Consider the following 11,405-nt stretch of genomic DNA (forward strand, 5'->3'; position numbering starts at 1 on the left):
CATTTTGAGACAAGTTTCTGGATTGGGTCTCTACCCTAATTGAAAGATTATTTTTGATTCCTCGAATTTACATTCGTGTGTTAATTGCCCTGCCTTTGCGGTGCTCTTGTATGTTGGTATCTTGATAATCTTTTCAAAATTCTTTCCCTTGTCAGTTGCCTGTCATCAAAACAGTTCAAACTTTATCATGGTGATTTAGTTAAAGAACATTTTGAGGCAGGTTTTGTGAACAAAAAGTTGAGGTCATTTGATACACATTAAATTTTTTACCAAATTTGACATTTCTTTTATGTAATAATCCTGTATTACTAGATGACCATGTGCTTGTTGAAAATCAATGTTTTAACTAATATTTATCAAGTCTTGGGGTTATCTATGTGTCGGGAGTTATCTCTACATCCAGTAATGTCATTTTAACCTTGATTTGAAGAAGGTTCGAAAGCAATTGGTAATTTTCCCGAGAAAAGGGGAAGTTTCAGTCACCTTGTTGATAGATATGTTTAATATCAGTCATTATATCAGTGGTCCTTCATACATTACACAAATTCACACGTTATAAATAAACTATATCACAATTTATTTTCAATAAAACATTTATTTTATCATTCATAACATTCTACAAGAATGATCTTAACAACTGTAATAATGAACAAGTCATCATTAAAACATTACGAAAGAAATTGTAAACTTATTTATCTATACATGATCACACATTATTTAACCTTGACCCTTCATGATCTGTTGTATAATATTGGCAAATTTTAACTAGTAATTTACTTAAAATACCAACAATTAACTAGTGTACCATGATTTTTAAGTAAAAGATCATATCTATACACATATAACAGCTTAAAAACTAAAATTGAAATGAAAAAGAACTTTTCAAATAATTCTTTTGTGTCGCTCAAAGCTAACAATTCTAGCAGCATTTTAGTAAGCATAAATTTTTATGCATTCTTAATTGTGCCAATCCAATCCACTGGAAAAAGAACATAGGTAATGTACCTGAAGACTTGTGCCATGTTTCCAGTGATGTATAAAGAAAACTTGTGAATCTGTAAAACGCTATATTTTTTTTTTAAGTTGAAAAATTTGTTATTCAGTACAATTCCATCCTAAAACTGTGAGTGGTGGCAACTGACATCTATAGTGACTCATATGGAGATTATCCATTCTTAGTAAAGGAAGACCTCAGGTGACACTCCCAGCATTAATTCAAGCAAACAACAATGACACCTCAGTAGAACCAGTGACCTTCCATAAGCTAGGTTGACAGTTTTCTCCTATGAAAAAATCCCAAGTCTCGAGCAGAATTTTAACCCGCAGAGGTGGGGCAAGTTGTTCAAAATCAGAATATCTTCAGTTTATAATGAGAGTCTTTAAGTTCAACTCGAAAAATTCACCAAATGTTACACAAAGACAATGCCAGACTAAGTATGTTGGCTCCACTATCCCTATGGTAAAAACTATAATCTCTCTGAAATTTAAGTGAACAAGTCCTTTGATGTGTTACAGACATTGACACAATAACTCACTGTCTGAAAATAACCTGTTAAAATATTGTTAGGCATCCCGCAATTCAGTGTACATGTATCAGGATAGTAAGTAGCCACTCACGCCGGACAAGTACTCCATTTATATAAGTGACAGGTTTTACTTTGTTACTGTTTTGGCTACTTTCTCTTTACCATTTGCACATGTCATGTCATCAGTGTCAATAAGATATGGTTTACACTAACCATATTTTATCATCACACTTTCATACATTATTATATATGTACTTGTTTTCTTGTACTATTTTAATGAGTGGAATCAACTTAAATTTGAAACAAATTCCTTTAAATGAATGCACATGTGTATTGTCTGGACACATTAATTTAAATAAATGTGGAGCACTTGTTTATAATACAGTTCATTGCTTGGCTGCTGCTCTAATTCTATCTGTTTTCTTGCTGTTCTTTTTCGTAGGATCATATTGGTATGTTTTTGGCACAGGGCCAACTCCTGCATTTTTGAATGTCGTTTCATCAATTCTTTGTCTTTGCACTAACTCTGCAGCTAGTTTACTATTGTTGTAGGCTAAAAGAAAAAGGAAATAAATAAATAGGTAAATAATTACATACACTGAAAGATATCACCCTCTAAGATATGGCCCTTGACTGTATTCAAAGTTTAAAATTATTCATAATGTTTTGTCATTCCAGCAACATAAATTAGATTAATATGTTAGAATAATCATACAGTTTCACTGTAGATAGTTTTTTTACACCGAGTCAGTGATACACTGAAGTGTATCAGATTTCAATGTACAGTTTTATTTATAAACCTGTTGCTGGGAGTATAAAATATATCTACATGTAAAGGTCAAATCGTTTAAGCTAACAAATATGCGAGTTTTGAGAGAGATTTTACATCAGTTTAGGAGAGACACGCTGATAGTGTGTAGCGTTTATTTTTTTGTTGAGAAGAGAATTTGTTGTTTTGTTGGTTTGTTGAAGTTGGTTGAATATAATTGTGGTGATCTTAATTGATCAGGGTTTATTGGTTGTTATTAGTTGTTTTGGTTGTTGAGTTATAATATAATTGGTTGATATTGGTTGAATGTTTGTCTGGTCAAGATTATATTAGTTGATGCTTTGTTTTGAGGATATATGTAAATATTGGGTGCTTTAGTTTAAGTTGTTTTCTGATGCTGATTAGATTGTGTGAAGTTAATATTGTTGGATGAATGTTTGTGGTTTAAACTGTATCTTAGAGTTGTAAAAATAGTTATTTCTGTGTTCTTCATTTTGTGGTGATTTTATTGTTTTGTTTGATCATAAGTTGTTTAGAGCTTGGGCTCGCCAGGTGTCTAGTATTGTTTCGTATAAAAGACGTATATGTGAAAGATATTTCGTATAAGTGGCTGATAAATGACGTGTATTTGTTTTGGGTGTAAATAATGATCAAAGTTCTTTGTTTTGGGTGTAAATAATAGTCAGAGTTTGTTGTTTAAATGTATATATTGATTTGAGATAGAAAAAAGATAAAAATAGCTAAAAAAATAGTGTTAATTAAACAATTACATGCTAGTTTTCCAACTGAGAATATTTCACTTTTATGTCAGGCGGTGCTGCCCAGCCCCCATATCTTGGAAATTGCTTCTAGTATTTATTACTAAATCTTTCCTTAGATTAAATAACATCAAGGCAGACATTTCTCCTGACAAAATATTTATTGATTATTGATAAAATCATCTTAAAGTCTTGAACTGACTTGGTGCATACTAATGCAGTTATATAGAAATGTTACCCTAAACAAGAACATTATTAGTTTTAAAGGTTTTTGACTGGTTATATGGCCCAATATAAATGGTTGTTTGGAAATTTAACCCAAGCTGCTAGGTCTTGGTTATATTGCAAACAACTATTTATATAAGGCCATATAACCTGTCAGAAATGTTAATAACAAATTTATAATACAGCAAGTATCTTCTTTTAGAGAAAAAAAGTGAGATTTCTTCATAAATTGACAGTAGCCGTGTATACAAAACTATATAAACGTCACGATTATCCAATGAAAAGCGACATTACAAACGTGCAGTATTATAATATTATATAAAAAGACTTAAATATAGAGTTTTGTGTGTTAAAGAACCTTTAATATTTCATCTATTGACTTTTCACAGGTGAGTCATCTATTGCCATGATGTCCCTCTTGTTTCATGTCATTACCTTCTTGAAATCCTCCAATAAATTTCTTGTTCTGTCTTGTTTCTGTTTTTTTGTGTATAACATCATCTGGGATATTAAACAGCTTCTTGACTCTTGGTTGTTTCAATATAAGTACTGTTACCAAACTGATGAAGTTGTTAACTGACCAGTAAAATGCAATTCCCTACAAATAACAAACGATGCATTTAAACTGCATAGAAAGATATACAAGCAAATGTAAGGACATGTATGATCCAAAGAAAGAATAAGTTAAAACAAGAGCTGTCGGTAGGACAGCAACGCTCGACTATTCTTAGTGCTTGATAGTAAAAAAAGCCTTGATTAAAAAGGTAAAATTTTCTAAGTAAAGAAAAAGGCAAATTTTTTCTTTAAATCCATATAACAGTTATAGGCCTTGGAGAGGGTCCTATTATGCTCTCAAAGAAGAGTATAAAATTTCAACATGTTTCAAAGCCTTATGTCAATGAACTTTGAAAATATTTAAGGTATAAAAAAAACTTTAACGTAAATTCTAAGTCGAAAAAGGGGCATATTTCTGTCAAAATGCTTGATAGAGTTACCTCCTCCTGTCTACAGGTTGGGGTCATGATGGTGAACAAGTGTGCAAAGTTTCAAAGCCATATGTCAATGGACTTTGAAAATATTTGAGGTATTACAAAAACTTTAACATAAATATTCTAAGTCGAAAAAGGGGCATAATTCTGGCAAAATGCTTGATACAGTTACCTCCTCCTGTCTACAGGTTGGGGTCATGATGGTGAACAAGTGTGCAAAGTTTCAAAGCCATATGTTAATGGACTTTGAAAATATTTGAGGTATTACAAAATATTTAACATAAGTGGTTACGCCGACGCTCGGGTGACTACAATAGCTCTACTTATTCTTATCGAATAGTCGAGCTAAAAAATATGTAAAAGTCACAGAGATACCCTGAAAACAACAAGAACTGTCGGTGTGATAGTGTGCTAAAAACTATTCTCAGTGCTTGATAGTTAAGTGAAAGTCTCGATAATGTAGAAGTGAACATACACACACAAAAAGATTTCATTAAAAAATTACATGATACAGGTTATATTTAGTCTTGAATATTGACCAAAGAATTCTATGTTCACAAAGGGCCATATTTTGTTCAAAATTCATGCTAAAAGTTTTGTGCCTTCCACATTGACCTCCAAATATGATCTATAATACATGTATATGCGTTAAGTTTTATGTGGCAGTGGATAGCTACAATAGTTTTGAAGATTGATGTTGCGTGCAAAGTTTAACCAATAATTTTATTTCACAAAGGTAAATAATTCAGTCAAAATACATGTCAGATTTATATAGACATTGGACAGTTAGGAATATATGTCATCAGACTGATGGGCTCATTTGGAAAGGAAATTACCAACATTTTCAGCTTAAATATATAACATTGTCAGCTTATAAACTTATACTTGGAGAGGGATTTTCAGTGTCATAAGCTCATCAAGTAGAGTAGGAAGTTAAACAATGCACCTGTCAGGTGGAAAAGCATGTCTCAACTGTATAAAGAGAGAAAGTTACCCTGAGATTGCAATAGGGAGAGTGGTTTTCAGTCTCCAGCCTAGTTAGAATAGAGATTGTTAGCCTAATAAACTCATTGTCAGCCTATTATGCATGTTGTCAGCCTTCTAAGCCCATTGTCAGCCTAATCTGATTATTGTCAGCCTTATATGCTTATTGTAAGGCTATTAAGATCACAAGGGACAGCCATTGTCCGATTTATCAACTCAGTAGGTGTAACTTGTATCTACTGGTCCACTCTCTATATTTAGATTGGTAAAGCAGACGTTTTGTTTCCTGAACTTCTATTTTTAGAAATGAAAGTCACTTAAGCATTATAAACAGCTCTCGGGATGCTGTTTTGAAGAGCTATTAACAGTGATGTGATGTACTTTTCCAAATGGTTAAATTATTTCTGCTTTAATCACAAACAAAGTAATTCACAGGTATAAAATAATTCATGCTTAGATGTTTTGACCAGAATTGATGAGAAAATTACTTACTGATGAAAATTTACATGTGAACAAAAACACTAGAAATGGCATGCCACGCATTGCCCACTTTGCTATATGACCCATATCCTGTGTTCTCTGGGCTTCTGCTCCAAGCTACAAACAAGAAAAAATGAGAACAAAAACATATATAGTATAATATCTCTATAAAAATGAAAAGGAAACATATGTTATCAACTTCCCTGTATTACAAGATCCAGCCAGAATGTATGTAATAAACATATACATAGCAATAATCTGTGTCAACATTTCAAACAAACAAAAATACATCAAGATTACCTAAACAATATAACAATGATACCTTAAAACATATTCATGTTGTGTTTCTATGGTAACAAGGGATGTTTGTTAAACTATGACCCACCTATCCTAACAGCACACAGTTATATTATATGATATGTTCAATCTTTACACTAAATATAACACCATTCTGTACAACAAAATAGTCTCCAGTTATTGATCAGCCAAGCTTTATGTAGTCAATGTCACAGTCACCTTAAACTCGCTGACTTCAAAATTATCTTCAACAAGTCATAATCAAATTCTCAACCAAAATTTAACAACTGAAGGTCAAGTAATCTTTGGTTATTGATAATAAGTTTTTGTGGTTATAACATTTGCAGCTGTCATATTTTCATACTTCTGCATATTTCATAAAGGTCAACTGTTATGTTTGTGTTAAGCTCTTAATGTGATTACAATTGTTTGCAAACAATTAAGAATATATTCAATAATTTAAACAGCACTTAAACAAAGCAAGAGCATTTTAACAATTTTTTTTCTGGTACTTTGCAATCATAAAGACTCCAACATTTAAGTGTTAAGAATTAAGCCTTTGCTAGGGGTATGGCACATTATATCTACTGAAGTGACCATCATTTAACAAGAATAATCTTGTAAAGGTAACATCAATCAATCAATCAATCCAATCAATCAAATCAATCAATCAATCAAAACAAATCAAACTAGCACTATCACTAAATGTGATTAATACCCCACAAGTCTGCTTCGGAAATGAGGATGTTACTAGTAACAGAATACCTTGTAATAGAATTGAAACATAGAGTTATGGTTGTGGGCAATTAAAGATAATTGTGATTCATGTATGTTGCATTTCCTTTCAATGTGGTTGGCCATTGATGAAGTTTAATTGAATTACTCTGTAATAAGTCCAGAAAGACAAAGAAAAAGAACAAAGGGCAATAACTCTATAAATACTGAAGATAGAGTTATAGTTCTTGTGCACTGCACTTCCTCTTATTGTGCTTGACCATTGTATGAAGTTGTTTTGAATTCCAACCAGTACGTTTTAAGTTATGCTCCGGACAAGGAAAAGTATCAAAGGGCAGTAACTCTGTATTTTGTCAAAATGGAGTTATGGCTCTTGTGCACTGCACTTCCTTTTAATGCCCTTGACAATTGTATGAAGTTGTACTGAGTTCCAAACAGTAGTTTTCAAGTTATGCTCTGGACAAGGAAAAGTAACAAAGGGCAATAACTCTGTAATTAGTCAAGATGGAGTTATGGTTCTTGTGCACTGCACTTCCCCTTATTGTGCTTGACCATTGTATGAAGTTGTTTTGAATTCCAACCAGTAGTTTTCAAGTCATGCTCTGGACAAGGAAAAGTAACAAAGGGCAGTAACTCTGTAATTAGTCAAGATGGAGTTATGGTTCTTATGCACTGCACTTCCTCTCAATGTGCTTGACCATTGTATGAAGTTATAATGAATTCCAACAATAAGTCTTCAAGTTATGGTCTGGACAAAAGAAAGCAATGGAAAAGTAACAAAGGGCAATAACTCTGTAATTAGTCAAGATGGAGTTATGGTTCTTGTGCACTGCACTTCCCCTTATTGTGCTTGGCCATTGTATGAAGTTGTTTTGAATTCCAACCAATAGTTTTAAAGTCATGCTCTGGACAAGGAAAATAAACAAAGGGCAGTAACTCTGTAATAAGTCAAAATGGAGTTATGGTTCTTGTGCACTGCACTTCCTCTCAATGTGCTGGACCATTGTATGAAGTTATAATGAATTGCAACAATCAGTTTTCAAGTTATGGTCCGGACAAAAGAAAGCAATGGAAAAGTAATAAAGGGCAATAACTCTTTAACTGCTTTAGATAGAGTTATGGTTCTTATGCACTGCACTTCCTCTCAATGTGCTTGACCATTGTATGTAGTTATATTGAATTCCAACCATTAGTCTTCAAGTTATGGTCCGGACAAAAAAAAGAAGGCAATGGAAAAGCAACAAATGGCAATAACTCTGTAATTACTTTAGATAGAGTTATGGTTCTTGTGCACTGCACTTCCCCTTATTGTGTTTGACAATTGTATGAAGTTGTTTTGAATTCCAACCAGCAGTTTTCAAGTTATGCCACGGACAAGGAAAAGTAACAAAGGGCAATAACTCTGTAATTAGTCAAGATAGAGTTATGTTTCTTACGCACTGCACTTCCTCTCAATGTGCTTGACCATTGTATGTAGTTATATTGAATTCCAACCATTAGTCTTCAAGTTATGCTCCGGACAAGGAAAATGCAACGACAAAAAAAAAAAGCAATTGAAAAGCAACAAAGGGCAATAACTCTGTAATTACTTTAGATAGAGTTATGGTTCTTGTGCACTGCACTTCCCCTTATTGTGTTTGACAATTGTATGAAGTTGTTTTGAATTCCAACCAGTAGTTTTCAAGTTATGCCCCGGACAAGGAAAAGTAACAAAGGGCAATAACTCTGTAATTAGTCAAGATAGAGTTATGGTTCTTGTGCACTGCACTTCCTCTCAATGTGCTTGACCATTGTATGTAGTTATATTGAATTCCAACCATTAGTTTTCAAGTTATGCTCCGGACAAGGAAAATGCAACGGACGTCTGGACCGACCGACCGACCGACCAACCGACCACCGGGTGACTCCTATATACCCCCCCAAACTTCGTTTTTGGGGGTATAATCACATAAAGTGTCAGTTTGATCCCCACTTAATGACCTCAAAACCAAGTTACATAAACCACAGCTTATACCTTCTCAAGAAATTGATTGGACAAGGTATATATGGAAGGATGTGTGGTCCCACTACCTTATCATATACTTGCTATTTTTTAGGTAACAATTAACAATTTATCACCACTTCTTTGAATGGGGACATAATAATAACTTAACTTGCCTCTCAAAATAATAGCTGCATGTATCTGAAATATTTTTGCTAAAGCTTAAAATGTTACTAAAGGTAGACTCGAATCATAATTAATTGATCACTTAGCAAAAATGTTTGCTTTATAAAATATCAAAAAGGAAAAACAATATCACAAATGTGGTTTATAAAAGACTACACTCCTAGGACTTCAGTGACAAATAAGGTTCTGTCCGATCTTAAATTATTAAATGTCAATGATAGAGTTAGACAGTTAAGACTCAACCACATTCATAAAGTTTATTACAACAAAAGCCCTTCTTATTTAAAGGAATTGTTTAAGGTTTGTAGAATATCCAATTTAAGATCCAGTAATTTTAATTTTGTTTTACCTCAAAATGATTTCTTATGTTAAAAATACATTTTTCTACAATGCCATTAAAGACTGGAATTCTTTACCAGACAACAATTAGATCAATTGACAATATCCAAACATTTAAAACGAAAGTAAAAACTTTTTTTAAGTAATGAAATGATAAACAAGTGAATAATATGTTTATTTATTATTAAATTGATGTGTAACTTATGATAAGGTTTTGAAAATGTGTATGTGTACTTGATATGTTTTAGTTTTAAAAGAAATTTATTTCATTTTGTTTGTGTACAATGTACTTGTCTTATTATATTGAAAAATGTGTTTTGATTATTGAAAATTGTCATTAAGTTTAACTTCTTTATAACTCATTTATTATTATGTAAGTCAGTGTAATAATTTTACAGAAAATGGACCCCATTGGAAATAAGCTTTTAGCTTAATGGGCAATCCTAGGGTTACATAGAACATACTTATTAATTAATCTTATAGTTATTTTTGTGCATTTATGTGTGTGTTTTTTATATATATGCAAGTTGATATCTGTGATAAAATTGTATGTGTATACATGTATGTCTATTCCCTGAATAAATCGATACGATAATTAATTGATCACTTAGCAAAAATGTTTGCTTTATAAAATATCAAAAAGGAAAAACAATATCACAAATGTGGTGATCACTTGGCAAAAATTTCATTCACAACATTTTTATAAGCAAATACATCTATATTCTATTTAAGAAGACTTTTTCAATGACTTTTTATCTATTGTTAAGTAATTGAAACAGTGTCAAACTAAGTGTGCTAAATTCCACAGTATCACAATCTAGGCCAGTATGTGTTTATATTATTAGTTATAAAGATTGTTGACAGGTTATATGGCCCTATATAAACGGCTATTTATAAATATAACCTGAGCCGCTAGGCGAGGGTTATATAGCAAACAGCCGTTAATATACGGCCATATAACCTGTCAATAATCTTTATAATGAATTTATAATACAGCAAGCATCATTTTTTAAAGAAAAAAGTAAGATTTCTTCATGAATCGACAGCAGCCGTGTATAAAAAACTATATAAACGTCACGATTATCCATTGAAAAGTGACGTTACAAACGTACAGTAATATAAAATTGATTCTTTCTAATGAAAGTTCTAAGAGTATGTACAACATGTGTCTTGCTTTATAACAGAAATTTTGGCCAACTAAATTACTTTTAACAATGGGATCAAATGAAAATATTGACAGTAAAAGAGTTGCTCAGATTTGTTCTAGACATATGTCCATGCTAGCTTTAACATTTCCTCTCATTTGTAATGTTGTGAGTAAATTGAAAAATTTAACAAAGGCAAGTGCTTTTCAACTTTTCTCATACAAATTTATTTTTGTTCTTTTATGTTGGAAGCTATAAGCTTATTGAAACACTCTTGAATTCGTTCTTAGAACCAACCAGTGCTTAGCAATGAGTGTAACGTTTCTTACTCATGAAAACAACAGCTTGCCCTTGACATATTTGAACCCATGTGTCCATCAATCCTTTGATTACTAGTCCGACACATTTACCACTTGACCATGCCATCATTTACTTTCAAATTAGCAATTTTTACAGCATTATGTAATTTATATGAAGATTTACCTCCAACATAGCAAGTACAGATAATGCGGCACAAGCTGGGAGAATGTAGGTTGGGTCTGGAACAGTAAGATCTGTAAACCAAAGCATTCCACCTGTCTTCATGCTCTCAACTGGTAAGTTACTCATACTTGTTATACCTCGATATACTGACACAAATATTGGCAACTGAAAAAGAATGTAAGTTTTTAAATATCTTCTTCAACCACATACCTGAGCCATATTTTTCTGTTTGTTGAATACATGCATATAACTTTGTAATGCAACAACCAAATGACACAATTTTTTACACATGGCTATTGTAAACTTGTTGTCAAGGTTAACAATGCACATGATTTGTATATATATATACCAAGCTGAGATTTAACAACAGAACAAAATATTGTTTTCAATATGGCTGACATTATGTAAGTACATGACAAAATAATTCTTGAATAATTAGGTGAAACATTTTCTCAAAAATTCTTTTGCTTAATAATTTTTATACTTTAGCGACAGTGCAAATAGAACA

General features: G+C 32.2%; 1 protein-coding gene across 1 annotated transcript; it reads right to left on the bottom strand.

Annotated features, from left to right (window-relative positions):
• Positions 1–575: 575 nt before the first annotated feature.
• Positions 576–11,090, bottom strand: LOC132758977 (mitochondrial inner membrane protein OXA1L-like). The gene is made up of 4 exons (XM_060750694.1): positions 10,898–11,090; positions 5,744–5,848; positions 3,714–3,876; positions 576–2,079 (listed from the first exon to the last, which is right to left on the bottom strand). Exons 1-4 carry the CDS (start codon positions 11,021–11,023, stop codon positions 1,913–1,915), a joined length of 561 nt encoding a protein of 186 aa, XP_060606677.1. The 5' UTR covers positions 11,024–11,090; the 3' UTR covers positions 576–1,912.
• Between the last annotated feature and the right edge of the window lie 315 nt (positions 11,091–11,405).

Source organism: Ruditapes philippinarum, unplaced genomic scaffold, assembly GCF_026571515.1.
Source record: "Ruditapes philippinarum isolate M1 unplaced genomic scaffold, ASM2657151v2 ctg5131_1_1_1_1, whole genome shotgun sequence".
NCBI lineage: Eukaryota > Metazoa > Mollusca > Bivalvia > Venerida > Veneridae > Ruditapes > Ruditapes philippinarum.

Excerpts from the sequence above, each read along its gene's own strand:
- LOC132758977 (XM_060750694.1), bottom strand. The coding sequence starts at position 11,023 with ATGAGTAACTTACCAGTTGAGAGCATGAAGACAGGTGGAATGCTTTGG. Across the intron at positions 3,877-5,743 it reads TCACATGTAAATTTTCATCA|GGAATTGCATTTTACTGGTC; the intron begins GTAAGTAATTTT and ends TGTTATTTGTAG. Across the intron at positions 2,080-3,713 it reads TATTGGAGGATTTCAAGAAG|CCTACAACAATAGTAAACTA; the intron begins GTAATGACATGA and ends TTTTTCTTTTAG.